Genomic DNA, 15,789 nt, shown 5'->3' on the forward strand with positions numbered 1-15,789 from the left:
ATACAGACAACGAGGTGTAGGCCAGCGTGGAGAATTGGCGGAAAGCACTGGCGGCTGCCTTCTATGATGAGGCTATTGAAAAGTTGGTACAACGCTATGACAAAAGTCTAAGTCAGAACGGCGACTACGTAGAGAAGTAGCTGAAAGGTGTAGCTAATTGTTACAAGTAAAACATTTCTGATGTTCACTGTGGTTTCAATTTGGCAATCAATCGGAGCTTACTTTCTGAACAGGCCTCGTTTCTACTGGGCCGGCCGGAGTGGCCGAGCGGCTCAAGGTGCTACAGTCTGGAACCGCGCAATCGCTACGGACGCAGGTTCGAATCCTGCCTCCGGCATGGATGTGTGTGATGTCCTTAGGTTAGTTAGGTTTAATTAGTTCTAAATTCAAGGGGACTGATGACCTCAGAAATTAAGTCCCATAGTGTTCAGAGCCATTTGAACCATTAAGTTTGTACTCGACCCTTGGTGCGCGAGATCTACTAGCACTTATCATTTTTTTTTTGTTTTTATGTTTTTCAGTCTGGTGTTTCGAACATAGAATTACTCTCGGAATGAGTTCTGGACGAAGAATTTATTAAGTCAGTCAGATTGTAGCATTGATGGGTGTTATAAATATTGTTCGGAAATCTGGCAGCCCTTTCAGCAGAGGTGAGAGCCGTGACGTCACTGGCGCTTGGTGATCTCGTCCTGGATGCTGGTAACGGAGTGCTTGCTGAGAGCGCCGCCGGGAGCGGAGGAGGCGGCGGCCTGCGACGGCGCTGCTCCCGCCTCGCTGGCGGCGCCGCTTTTGGCGCCCTGGTAGCCGCCGAAGCCGGCGAAGGCCGGGGGCGCGAACTGCCGGTAGCCGCCGGCGAAATGCTGCGGCAGCTGCGGCTGCGGCGCGCTGAACTGCCCGCCGGCCCCCGCGCCGCCCTCGCCGCCCCCGAAGGCGAACCGGCCGCCGGCGGTAAGCGGCACGGAGGCCAGCTGCGAGGGCGCGCCGAAGCCGCCGGCGGATCCCAGGAAGGGCGAGGCGGAGCCCAGCGCGGGGGCGGCGCCGTAGAAGCCGACGCTGCCGCCGGCGGCCGCGGGCTGTGCCACGCTGGGGGCGACCGAGTCCGCGCCGCCCACGGGGGCTGCGCCGAAGCCGAAGCGGTAGCCGCCTTGGAAACCGCCGCCGCCGCCGGGGGCGGCCGACTGCGGCTGGTAGCCCAGGCTGAAGCTCACCTGCTGAGGAGCGCCCGCGCCGCCCACGCCGCCCAATCCGCCCCCGGCGTCGCTCGCCACTGAGGAAGAGGATGCGTCGGAAGAGGAGCCCTGTGCGCCGCCGACGCCAACGCCGCCGCCGAAGCCGTTGAAGCCGTTGAAGTACGGCGGGAAGAAATGGTATGGCGGAAAGCCGCCATTCCCGCCGCCGAACTGGGCTTGCGCTATGGAAGAAAAACTCAGTCATTGTGGGACTGGGTGCAGAATGTGCGTCACTTCTCTGTTGTTTGTATGGAGGAACGAGGGGAACGATTATTCTAGTAAACATGGGCATACTTTAAGACGTATGAGCCTTCATTCAGTAGAAGATGTATGCCACCAACTGCGACATGGTCGCGTATACAAACAGTGATCCAATCCTGTCAAATGTTTTTTATTCCAGTCTTTGATCTCAATATGAATTCTTTAGTCGGTGATTGGTTTCGGTCCGTTATGATCATCCTCAGATCTTTTTCACACCATGTCCTAAAATGATAAGGCCATAATGGCATCGTCAAAACATATAAATATAATCAGCATAACATCGTCATATAGATCTAAAATATATTCTACACCTTATTTTAGATCCATATGACGATGCTATGCTGATTATATTTATATGACGATGCTATTGTGGCCTTATCACTTTAGGACATGGTGTAAAAAGGTCTGAGGATGGTCATTACGGACTGAAACCAATCATCGTCTACAGAATTCATATTGTGATCAAAGACTGGAATAAAAAACACTTGAAGATATGTGTTTCCCGACAGTGAAATGAACAAATGCTCATACTTCTTAAGTTATGCACTTTAGTGTCCGACTTTACTGGAAATTTTGCTTCGAATGATTTTTCCTGTCATATCCCTGAACATTGACCATTAATCCTGGGGCACCCTGTACACCTACGTGGTACTAACATAGTGGCGTCTATACATGTAGTGATGTGTCCCTAAGACGAGACATTACATTAAGTTCTTTCGAGTATGTACCCGAAAAGCCTTCGTGATGGAGTTAGGTGAGTTGTTGCTAACGTTACATGAAATACCGTAAAACTAGACAACTTTGCTACAGAGGTACTTCTTTGTGGCAACAATCTGCTCTACCATTTTACTCTCCTACATCTACATCTACATACATACTCCGCAAGCCACAGTATGGTGAATGGCGGGGAGGAACCTGTACCACTATTAGTCATTCCCTTCATGTTCCTCTCTGAAGCAGAACGAGGGAAAAATGGCCATATGTATGTCTCCGTACGAGCTTTAATCGCCGTAAGCGAAATATAGCTGGGAGCGATAGAATCGTTCTTCAGTCGCAGCGAGCCTAGTGCTAACAAATCAAGAGCCCGTATCTGAATTGCTTCGATATCTTCCTTCAGTCCGGTTTGGTGCGGATCCCAAACACTCGAGCAGCACTCGACCGTAGGGTCCCACTACTATTCTATATGCGGTCTCCTTTATAGATGAACCAAAATTTCCTAAAATTCCCCCAATAAACCCAAGAATTTCCGTTCTACAATCCTTACATGATCAGTGCATTTCATATTGCTCTGCAGCGCTACAGCTACATATTTAATCGACGTGACATTGTCAACTGATGTTGTACTCGAGGATTATGCGTATTTTTTCCCTACTCACCTGCATTAAAGTTTTTTACATTTAGAGCTAGCTGACATTCATCACACCAAGTAGAAATTTTAGCTAAGTCACCTTGCATCCTCCTATCCGCCACTCAACGACGACGCCTTTCCATACACTACAGCATCATCAGCAAACAGCCGTAAACTGCTGCTGCTCACCCTGTCCATCTGATCATTTATGTACCGGGTGATGAAAACGACAGTATAAATTTGAAAAGTTAATAAAAACGGAATAATGTAGATAGAGAGGTAAAAATTGACACACATGCTAGGAATGATATGGGGTTTTATTAGAACCAAAAAAACTATTGCTACACACGTGAAAGATCCCTTGCACGCGTCGTTTAGGGACGATCGTGTGCTCAGCCGCCCCTTTCGTCATGCTTGGCCTCCCAGGTCCCCAGACCTCAGTGCGTGCGATTACTGGCTTTGGGGTTACCTGAAGTCGCAAGTGTATCGTGATCGACCGACATTTCTAGGGATGCTGAAACACAACATCCGACGCCAATGCCTCACCATAACTCCAGACATGCTTTACAGTATTGTTCACAACACTATTCCTCGACTACAGCTATTGTTGAGGAATGATGGTGGACATACTGAGCATATCCTGTAAAGAACATCATCTTTGCTTTGTCTTACTTCGTTATCCTAATTATTGCTATTCTGATCAGATGGAGTGCCATCTGTCGGACATTTTTTGAACTTTTGTATTTTTTTTTGTTCTAATGAAACCCCATGACATTCCAAGCATGTGTGCAAATTTCTACCTCTCTATCTACATTATTCCGTGATTTATTCAGTTTTCAAATTTGTACTGACTTTTCGATCACCCGGTATTTAAAAAGTAACATCCAGCCTATCACACTTCCTTGGGGCACTACTGGCGACCCTTGTCTCTCATGAACACTCGCCGTCGAGGACTACATACGTAATGGGTTCTCTTACCCAAGATGTCTTCGAGCCGCACACATACGTGGGAACCTATTCCGTATACTTGTACATTTGTTAACAGTCGGCACCATGGCACCGTGTCAAATTCTTAAACACTGTAACTCGTTCAACATTCAACATACAGCTCTGCTGCAGTGTTTTCTAACATAGTGCTGCCATTAGTGATGGTAGCTACAAGTACTTCTGAGATGGTCGCAAAGACAATTTATCGGCAAATGGAAAAACAACATGGGAACATAGTTTCAGACTTCTTGGAAGCTTTGTGTTACTTCCAATAACTTTGAAGAGCTGGTTAGCTGATGGCAAGTTAATATAAATAAATTGTATCTGCAAACTATTCTTATACGGACTAAACTTTACAAAAATTTTCTTCAACCATTGTAAAGCGAAAAACGTTGTTGCTGCAGATTATAGGGGGGACTTCGTGACAGCACACATACCTGGCGAAACGGGTGCGACAGCTGAAATTACGGGTACGTTTAAATGTTATAGTAAATAAGAGACAGTTTTATTTCGCACTACAACTTTGTTTCTAAATACAACACATAAATGCTCAGAATATTTTATTAAATGCGTCGTGACTTTGTGCCTTCTTATACCACTGAACTTATAAATGTCTAATACTCTGAGCAGTTACCTTGCTTATAGAATATTGTGTTGAATGTCAGTGTTGTTACCTGCTTCTTTTTCAAACAATGCCTTTGAACAGAGACGGCAGTAAGTGTGTGAAAGTTATGTTTAATCACATTGCTTAATTTAGCTTTTTTCATTCATATTTTATGTGAGTGAGACGTGGGATGTAATTATTTGTATTTTAAGAAATATAGGAAAACAAATCTCACGAATTAGGTGAAGTTTGCGACGAATGTTTTTCTGTGGTGACCAAATCTCTGCCACAGTTATAATTGTGTGTCAAAAAAATGGTTCAAATGGCTCTGAGCACTATGAGACTCAACTGCTGAGGTCATTAGTCCCCTAGAACTTAGAACTAGTTAAACCTAAGGACATCACAAACATCCATGCTCGAGGCAGGATTCGAACCTGCGACCGTAGTGGTCTTGCGGTTCCAGACTGCAGCGCCTTTAACCGCACGGCCACTTCGGCCGGCTAATTGTGTGTCATTGAGAAACAATAAGTCAGACCATCCTTGTGGCAGATAAATTTAACGCTGTTCTGTCTGTCTTAGACTTCATGTTATAATATTGTCCTGAGATGGGACGTAGCTGTCTGACAATTAATATTCCATATTGCAAAATATCATTCACATAAGAACTTTATTGCTATCAAAATTAAAGGATGAAAGTTATAACATTAAATATCGCAGCAAAAATGTCGTGAGGTTATGTCACACAAATAGATCTAGGTGTCAAAAAGTTTCCCAGTCTTTCGTTACATTCAACTTCGTACACTTATGAAAAAAATTTTGGAAGTTAGGTTAGATAGAGCGTCATTCAGTCGTAGAATGAAGTTGCTTCAATATGAAATTTATAGTCACAATGCAGATCATATTTCGACCTGTGTCAGGTCATTATCAATGCAGTGCGGAATTGTAGCAGTTGTTCGTGCTCAAGTGAATGCTTACACAGTTCAGTAATTGTTGAAAGGTGTAAGCATTCACTTGAGCACGAACAACTGCTACAATTCCGCACTGCATTGATAATGACCTGACACAGGTCGAAATCTGATCTGCGTTGTGACTATAAATGTCATATTAAAGCAACTTAATTCTACGACTGATTGCTGCTCTATCTAACCTAATATAACCACAGTCGTTGCGTGCACCCACCCGATGGAGGGCAACCTGATGAATTTTTGAAGTGTTTTCCTCCTGCTTCGACGCATGCTCTGAGCCAGCGTCCCATTCTTTGCCGCACCGCATTGAAAATTCATGGAGTGCGTCCCATTTAGACATATTCATTATGAATACGCACTCTCAGAACATCGACGTTGGGTACAGGATATACATTCGTAGACTTCTACACCCGTCGTTAATTTGAATATACTCAGGTTGTGTATTTGGACGCTATGTTGTGAAACACTTAAAACAAAATACCGACGTTTCGTCGTTCTTTGCAGCGGTTCTATTCAGGGCGACTAAATGTTGGATTGTGGGGATAGTCGTTCCTACACACTGTCTTGTTTCGGTTGTCAGGTGGCTCCTGACGTCCCATTCTGAGATGCCACTGGCAGATTTCAAGTAAGGATTGCTACGGAGGGTTGGCCGTACGGTAGACCACTCTACTCTCACAGGTGACTGGTAGGCTTGTACCCAGGAGTAATGTTTTCCTGCACCAAGACGTTGATTCCAGTTCTCTTGCGACCACTGGTTTGCTGTGTTAATTCGGGTCATGTGGAGATGGTCGCTGGCGAACACACGCAACTCCCTGGACAGGGCTCGCTGGCAGCTACGCCGTCAGTAACTTTTAACCACCCTCTCTAACCATATGAAAACACTCACACAATTTATGTCAAAACAACAGCACGTTACGAATTCGCAACAAGTTATCAACAGCGGCGGACAAAAATATGGAGACAGCAAAAAACCAAAACATTACCATGCCTATTACAATTTAGGAAAACTGTTATCATTCAAAACTGCTTCCAGTCGTCTCGAAATGCATAAATATGGGTCCTGTGTGGTTCTAAAGGGAATCTTACACTTTTCTTCCTGGCAAGTGCAGGCAACATTGAAGGAGGTAGACAGTGATAAAGCACCCTTCTCCCAAAAGTAGAAGGCAAAGGATCAATAAAATTGAGATCTGGTGACGGCGGTGGCCAGGGGAAAGCGACAATTCATCCTCGTGCTCAGAATACCAGTTTTGGACGATGCGAGCTACGTGATCAGAGCCATGTGGTCTTGGAACATAGCGTTGTCAATGGGAAACAAACTTTGTACCATGGGATGGTCATGATCAGGCAAAATGGTCACATAATCATTGGCAGTAGTGTGTGCTTGCTGAGTAACAATGAGGCAGGTGGAATACCACAATATATGGCTCTTCAAATCATTGCCGAACACCTACCATATTTCACTCTAGGACGTAAACTCGACCTGAAGCTGGAAACACTGCGACACAAAACACCGTCGACCAAATAACTTTCTTCCATTGCTACAGAGTCCGCTGAATTACAGGCCTATATCACTAAAGTCAATTTGCAGTAGGGTTTTGGAACATATACTGTATTCGTACATTATGAAGTACCTCGAAGAAAACCATTTATTGACACATAGTGAGCACGGTTTCAGAAAATATCGTTCTTGTGAAACACGACTAGCTCTTTATACTCATGCAGTAATAAGTGCTATCGACAGGAGATGTCAAATTGATTCCATATTTTTAGATGTCCAGAAGACTTTCGGCACCGTTGCTCACAAGCGTCTTCTAACCAAACTGCATGCCTACGGAGTATCGTCTCAGTTGTGCGACTGGATTCGTGATTTCCTGTCAGAAAGGTCACAGTTCTTAGTAATAGACAGAAAGTCATCGAGTAAGACAGAAGTAATATCCGACGTTCCCCAAGTAAGTGTTATAGGCTCTCTATTGTTCCTGATCTATATTAACGACATACGAAACAATCTGAGTAGCCGTCTTAGATTGTTTGCAGATGATGCTGCCATTTACCGTCTTGTAAAGTCATCAGATGATGAAAACGACTTGCAAAATGATTTAGATAAGATACCTCTATGGTGCGAAAAGTGGCAATTGACCCTGAATAAGGAAAAGTGTGAAGTTATTCACATGAGTACTAAAAAAAATCAGCTAAATTTCAATTACGCGATAAGTTACACAAATCTGAAAGCCGTAAATTCAACTAAATACCTAGGGATTACAATTACAAATAACCTAAATTGGAACGACCACATAGATAATATTGTGGGTACAGAAAACCAAAAGCTGAGATTCATTGGCAGAACACTTAGAGGGTGCAATTTGTCTACTAAAGAGACTGCTCACACCACGCTTGTCCGCCCTATTCTGGAGTATTGCTGTGCGATGTGGGATGCGCATCAGGTGGGACTGACGGATACATCGGAAAAGTACGAAGAAGGGCAGCTCGTTTTGTGTTATTGTGAAATAGGGGAGATGGTGTCACAGACATGATACGTGAATTGAAGTGGCAATCATTAAAACAAAGGCGTTTTTTGTTGCCACGGGATCACCAGTTTTCTCCTCCGATTGCTAAAACATTGTGTTGGCACCCACCTACATAGGGAGAAATGATGATCACGATAAAATAAGAGAAATCAGAGCTCGCACAGAAAAATTTAAGTTCTCGTTTTTCCCGCGTGCTGCTCGAGAGTGGAACGGTAGAGAGAGACAGCTTGAAGGTGGTTCATTGAACCCTCTGCCAGGCACTTTATTGTGAATAGCAGAGTAATCACGTAGATGTAGATGGAGATGTTTTACGGCTTCTGCGCCAAATATTCCTATTACGGGCATTTGCGTCACTGGTGAGGGGGTTTGGAATTTTAGCTCGTCATGCAATTTCCTGCTTATTGAGCTCCCTTCGTGTTGCTTTTTTGCTGACAGAGCTGCAAGAGCGACTCTTTGTTGTGCAGTGAGTTTAGGAGCTGCTGTCGTCCTGTTTCGCACCACAAACCTCTCCAATGACCATTTGTAACGATCACTCAACACACATTTTCGTTCGCGTTTTGACTGAGCGGGTTTGCGGTATACATTTTCCGTGTATGCGGTATAAATCTTCGATGCAGTGTCTCCTGAAACACCAAACGCTTCGGTACTTTGGTTACGGAAGTACCCACCATATGAGAACCAACAATTCGTCCACGTTCTAATTCAGTTAGCTCCGACGTAATGCACTTACGACTACACAGAACACTGTTCTGACTAATACTGACAGATGCAACGTGTTGAAGACATTACACAGGTGCCGGTCGTGGTCAAATACAACAGAGCAACGTGCACGTTTGGGTAGCATTTGCATTTATGCTCAAGCAATCATTTCTCGCGGTTGTTTTCATACCTTTGCCCTATTTGTGTGTTTCTAGCTACTTATTCGTTGCATGAAGTTGACGTTTCAATGTTGTATGTTGTTTGCAATAAGTAATATTACGTTTTATTCTATTTGTAGACATTTCGGTTATTATTCTTTCTGATGCGCACTCTGACAATCTGTACTACAAGTAATAACAATGGAAATGTTAGAATAACACAGCGGCCGGGAACTGCTTTATGGGGCTAGATTTCTAAAATGTTGTGTACGGGTATGCAGAGCAACTGAAAATAAAGCATTGGTTTAATTAGACAAAATTGAAAGCGGGTAAAGACTTTTACAACGATTTTATGAGAAGACATGAAGACTGAATGCTAAGGACAGCTGAATTTACGAGTTCGCAGGGAGTAGCATGTTTGAGCGGGGAACAAATTGTCACATAATTTAAAAGGCTACGTTAGCTGATGAACAAGTTCATAACCACTTACGGTACAGTTAAAATTTTTTGCCATGAAAGTGACTTTTTTTTACACATTAAAATTTCATGTCCGATACACGCTCCAAAAATTTAATCAACCAACATGGAAAGGGTGTAAGAAATATTAAAAAGACAACGAACGTATATTCCCGTGACAACGAGTTTTATAATCCTGTTAAACACAATATTATAGTACTGCTTACTTCAGACAGTGTTCTAATGCAGGCTCCAGAAAAAACACTGTGTGACAGAAACTTTGAAGCAACCAGGGTGGGGAAGGAGGGGGGAGGACAAAACGAAATGAAACTTCACGGTTTGAGAGAGCGTGTGATGTTATTTCAGTGATTACATTGCCCACTCAAACATTCAAAGAGCTTCGCACATCCGTGACGCTACCCATCAGCAGGCTGTTTCCCTGTCGCGGCACCGGACCAAACGTGGCTCTTTGTGTTGCGACGTTAACGGCAGCCTACGCATGTGGTGGTGATTCCTCAGTCTGGCTGCTGCTAGTCCACGGCTGGCAGTGCAGCATGAGACGGGATGTTACTGGGACTCCACCACTTATTCTCAGATAACAATAATAAGCATTCCTACTTTCTAATTCCTTTATGTTTCCAAGTACTTTATAAAAGGTTGCAACCTTGACAAAGTATTAAGAAACGAAATTAGTTTCACCTTAAATGTGCAATTTAGTGTTGTCCAAATGCGATCTGTCGTTGTCAGCACGTGGCAGGGGAAATGTAAATGGCAGTAAATGAAATAACAGATAAATAAATCGTTTCCCCCTTTCCTCTTCCATCCAGGAGCGGGGCAAGGGAAGAGTAACTGCCAGTAAAGCTCACAGTAAATTATGAGCTCTATTTTCTCTGAAAATTTCGTCATGGGCATCTCATGTGATGTTTTTGGGTGAAGTAATATGTTGACCGACTCTTTCTGCAATGTATGCTTTCCGAATTTCAACACTGACCCGTCCCATGGTTCACAACGCCCCTCTAAGTACTGTAGAGCATCTCTTTGACCAGAGGTGTTCAACTTTTTAGCTTACCTGGGTCACATTGCGAGGAGAAGAATATTTTTGGGTCGCATATAATACATTTAACACTACCAAACTGAGGGGAAGGGGGGAGGGGAACCAGATACTGATATCTGCTTTCCGCCACATGCAGCCCACGGGCTGCAGATTGGACACCCCTGTCTTTGATGCCCTCACACTTACTAACCTATCCCGTGATGAAACCTGTTACTCTTCACGGGATCTCTGTCTGTCGTGTTAATACGGCGTGGTAAGTGTCTGAGACTGATGAGCAGTAGTCAAAAATCGGGGGGAAAGTGTGTTTGGAAAGACACTCGTTTTGTTGGTGAAATGCATGGAACAAACTAGCTACTGTGTTCGGTTTTCGGGCATGCTCATGGCTACACTGTTACTGAGGTTGCCCAATTTGCTGGTTTGTGAACACAAACTGTCCAATGTGTGTGCAAAGAATGGTGTAGCACTTGCAGCCATGTAACATGGTGTAAGAACGGCAATCACAAAAAAAGAGCCTAGCCGATGGGAACCGCTCACGAAAGTCATGCTTTGTTAATGACAATGGCTTCCAAAACTGTACTTCCACTCTGTCTTAGTCACAGTCTCATCGAACGTCGCGAAGGGAACGACACTAAACGGACCTTTGGGAAACTGATGCACCGCAGAAGAATTTTGTTTACTGCGGCATGTAAAAATGCACGTCTTTAACGGCTCTGGGCACTATGTGACTTAACCTCTGAGGTCATGAATCCCCTAGAACTTGGAACTACTTAAATCTAACTAACCTAAGGACATCGCACACATTCATGCCCGAGGCAGGATTCGAACCTGCGACCGCAGCGGTCGCGCGGTTCCAAAATGTAGCGTCTTTATGGGCCAAACAGTTTATAAACTAAATCCTCCTTGAGACATTGAATCGCAACTTTATTTACGATAATGATAGAAGGTGAAGAAATAAATTAAAATTTGTGTCATGGCCAGACCTTGAACTGGGGTCTCGTGCAGTGAGGGCATTGGACTAGGGCAATCCGTGCAGGTGTGTTGCATATACTGCTTCAGTGCCGGCACTGTAGCTCAGCGTGTTGAGTCAGAGTGTTAGCTGCCCTCTGTAATTAAAAACTGAGTTAAACTTGAACAAGCGTCATGGGACGACCATCCCAAAAAAATACAACGAACCGTAATTAACAAAATGAGATAAAAAAAGTGGTGTACTGGCTAACACACTTGCTTAGTAAGCACAAGACCCATGCTCAAGTCCTGGCGGTGGCACAAATTTTAATTAGCTTCTTCAGCTTCTATCATTATCGTAATTTATAAACTGCTCAGTAGATGACTGGAGACTTGTAGTGTGCTCTGTCGTGCCTCAATTTTGCCACTTATCAACTGATGCTTGGAGCAAAGTGCAACTCAGGCCTAATGAGGCTGTTTGTCCGCAGTGCGTACTGAAATGAAATGATGTACGACATTGATGGCTGGGGAAGTTCGGCCGCCGAGTTGCAAGTCTTTTCAGTCGACGCCACACTGTGTGACTTGCGTCTCGATGATGATGAAATGATGATGACAATATAACACAACACCCAGTCCCCGTCCGGGAATCGAACCCAGGCCTGCTGCATGGCAATAAGATGAGCTGATCACTCAGCTATGCACAGGATGTAGTTCAGACCAGAGATATCTTTTGTGATGCAGATACACTTCTCGCATTTACCTCGAATAGAATTGTCAAAGCAGCATCAAAACAATTGTTGGATCTCTTGGGGTTGTTGTGGTTAGTAGCTGCTGATGTCACTGCGCTGCGAGACGTGGCAAGTGAAACTCATAGAGGGACTTCTGATAACACGCCCGTGGCTCGCTGCCCCCCCCCCCCCCCCCCTCACTTGGAGCACTGCGAGTTAATCAGTCCATCATGTCGCTTTCATATAAAACAGGAGCTGCTTTCGTGGCATGGTATTCTGCGGACTTACGTGTATCTGTTATTGCTTACGAACATGAGTGTGAACTGCTCTATTTAAATGTACTGTAAGTGTATTACTCGTATTCTACGTTATTTTTGTTCGCATCCGTTCTCCATACTTTCTTGCAGTTAACAGAGAACTCCACGCTAACAGGTCCTGACAGTATTGGTATTCAACTTATTACATCCTGTCACGAAATAAGCAAGTAATTCTGCTTTGAATAGTCTTGCTTCTTGCCACTGAGTGTCATGTATATCTCACTGGCTTGCACAGAGTGAATGTAGATATAGTTGAGTATGCTTTGTAGTCATGGTGATTACAGCATTCTTCCTTGAAAATTCCAAAAATGTAACAGTAGCTACGAATATGTTTCACACGTTAGTGACAGGTACTGCAAACCGTACATGACGAAAAACGGGTTGTAACAAAAATTACACAGAATAATAGCAATATAGTGCATCTAAATCGAGCAATTTACACATGGATTCGTATGCAGTATCAAATAGACATGAGTCCACAGAATACAATGTGATGAATCTAGTATCTATTTCATGTGAAACGAAAATAAATAATGAATCATTACGGATGAGAGCAAAAATTAAGCAGAATACGTACAACATATTTATGTAGCAATTCAAAGGGTGCAATATGCTCGAGAAGGTCGTAATAAGGAACATGATTTCCACTTGATAACAGCCAACGGTCGAAATTCTAATATCGCGATTTACAAAGAAATATGCCTTACCAACAATCAGACACACCTAGAAAGTAGTATAAATGAAAAATATTATCATCTAGCACTCGTATTTCCAAAGACAATAATACGGATTTTCGCCTCATATGTCTCGTATTCGAAGTCCTTCGCCACGCGACTTGGAACGCTGCTATAGTTCTGTGTTTCCTTGTCGTAACACGGTCCTCGCACTTCTGTTTTGGTGTACTGTGCTGGTGACACTCCCGCGGATGGGTCGAGACTGATCCGGACTACCAGCAGGAATCGCGCATGCGTGAAGAGGCGTGGTTTGAGGGGTAGTTGTGCACATAACGCCCCCTGATGGAAACCGAAGAGGTGGCTTCCGCCCGTGTGAAGTGGGCGATGACTGTGATGCCGCACTCTGCTGTGGTTAAAAGCTGCATCAGTATTGTGAGACTTGCGCAATGTTATCCGCCGGAAAACCAGAAAATGGTATTTGCAGCAGAACTGTCGGGAAACCCAGGAGAGCTGGATATGGTTTTAGGAAGATTAAGCAGTGTTTTTCGTACCATGGCTTGAACCCACTCATTCAGGTTGTTTATTTCAACATTATCAGTGACCAAATGTAGCTATTTCGCATGTGACTACAGCAGTGTTCCCAGAAATGCATACACGCGTTTTAGGTTTGACGAATAACAAGTGATATATTACACCTTGATAGGACCGCTTGATCACCCCCATTGAATTCCCGTGGGACAGTGGGTGAAAGAAAGCACTCTCCATCGCCGAAACGTGACAACTCTTCGGAGCCAGAACTTCAACTAATGGCTTCAGCTGTATACGGCATACAACACGAATTTTGTGCACTCTCTGCTTCGCCGAATTGACGCCATACTGGGTCTAGAGATAGTTTTATGCGGTATTAGCATAGCGTCTCCTCGGGGTGTCTAATTTTTTCCGTCTTGAAATTGGACAGAGAGTCACTTGTGTTGTAGGAGGCATCCTATTCATGCCCTGTACTTACGCTTCTGGAGTTTACTTGTAAACGTAGATTTGCTGGTAGTTTGTGAGGAGCGCTCAGGTCGTAACAAGGGTCTTCACAGATCCGGTAACAAATAGAGCTTTCTTCAAGTTGTTATCTACAGCCGACAAATATTTGAAAAAACTCATTCTTTGTACCAACAGCTGTACAGTCCTGTTTATACTCTACCGGTTTCAATACTGGTTACCAACTTTACAGGAGATACTGCGAGGTAAAAAACAAGATAAAACAAGTATGTAAATTCCTACAATCTTACAACAGGAAAGTCGGTGAAAAATGTTTGAAGCATCGCATACTTACGTAACATACATCAACTGGTGAAAAATATATACCTGCTCTATACGCTGTTGTCAAGTATAAGATGTGGCGAATCATCACAATAATTGTTTCATTGAGTTTCCACCATAATAGATCTTAACTAGTTGAAGTTTGATAAAATGTAAAAGCTTGAACTTAAGATAAAATAACCACCACAAGCTCAGTCAGAGCATGGTGTATGCAAGAAGAAACTATTTCGTTGATATACAAGGTGAATCGCCTAAAATTTGCACCGCAGATGTTGCGGAAATGGAAACTGCTATTGATGTGCGGTTTTCACAGAATGGGTTGATAGTCAGAGGCTCGTTTTGTTAGCCAATCAACAGTATGTAGTAATACTTGGAATGTGTATTTCTTGTGCAAACGTACACTTTTTGAAATGCAAAAATGCCCATTGACATTAAAAAACTAAAAGTAGGGTAAATTAGAATGTCAGGGGTGTTCTATATCTGCGCGATAACAATGGAGATGCTATCGAAGACAGTGCTGCCAAAGCAGGGTTACCAAACACAGCCTTCCGAAATGCCTTCACAAAAGAAGACTAAATAAATATTCCAGAATTCGAATGAAGAACAGCTGCCAATATGAGTAACGTAGAAGCAAATATCCTCGGAGAAGTGAATAAAGGTAGTAGGAGTAATCCACTAAATTACAGGGCCATATCATTAACGTAAATATGCAGCAGTATTTTGGAACATTATGAAATACCTCGGAGAAAGCGGTCTATTGACACACATTCAACATGGATTTAGAAATCATTGTTCTTGTGAAACACAACTAGCTTCTTACTCGCATGGAGTGTTGAGTGGTGTTGACCTGGAATCTCAAACTGATTCCGTATTTCTTGGTTACCGGAAGGCTTTTGACACTGTACCGCACAAGCGGCTTTTAGTGAAACTGCGTGCTTATGGAATATCGTCTCAGTTATGTGACTCGATTCGTGATTTCCTGTCAGAGGTCACAATTCGTAGTTATTGACGGAAAGTCTTCGAGTAAAACAGAGGTAATTTCTGGCGTTCCACTAGGTAGTGTTACAGGCCCTTTCCTGTTACTTATCTATATAAACGATTTGGGAGGCAATCTGAGCAGCCATCTTACGTTGTTTGGAGATGACGCTGTCGTTTATCGACTAGTAAAGTCATCAGAAAATCGAAACAAATTGCAAAACGGTTTAGAAACGATATCTGTATTCTACGAAAATTGGCAATTGACCCTAAATAACGAAAAGTGTGAGGTCATCCACATGAGTGCTAAAAGGATTCCGTTAAACTTCGGTTACACGATAAATCAGTCAAATCTAAAGGCCGTAAATTCAACTAAATTCCTAGGAATTACTATTAGGAACAACTTAAATTTGAAGGAACACATAGAAAATGTTGTGGGGAGGGCTAACGAAATGCTGCGTTTTATTGGCAGGACACTTAGAAAATGTGACAGATCTACTAATGAGACTGCCTACACTACGCTTGTTCGTCCTGTTTTAGAATACTGTTGCGG

At 43.5% G+C, this 15,789-nt stretch overlaps 1 protein-coding gene across 1 annotated transcript in view; it reads right to left on the reverse strand.

Annotated features, from left to right (window-relative positions):
* Window positions 1–665: 665 nt before the first annotated feature.
* LOC124712357 (keratin, type I cytoskeletal 9-like) overlaps window positions 666–15,789 on the reverse strand; it is a 29,889-nt gene continuing 14,765 nt past the window's right edge. The window contains exon 3 of the mRNA XM_047242652.1: window positions 666–1,411. Coding sequence (XP_047098608.1) covers window positions 666–1,411 — 746 coding nt within the window. The remainder of the gene's footprint in view (window positions 1,412–15,789) is intronic.

The sequence above is a fragment of the Schistocerca piceifrons genome, chromosome 8 (genome assembly GCF_021461385.2).
Source record: "Schistocerca piceifrons isolate TAMUIC-IGC-003096 chromosome 8, iqSchPice1.1, whole genome shotgun sequence".
NCBI classification, from domain to species: domain Eukaryota; kingdom Metazoa; phylum Arthropoda; class Insecta; order Orthoptera; family Acrididae; genus Schistocerca; species Schistocerca piceifrons.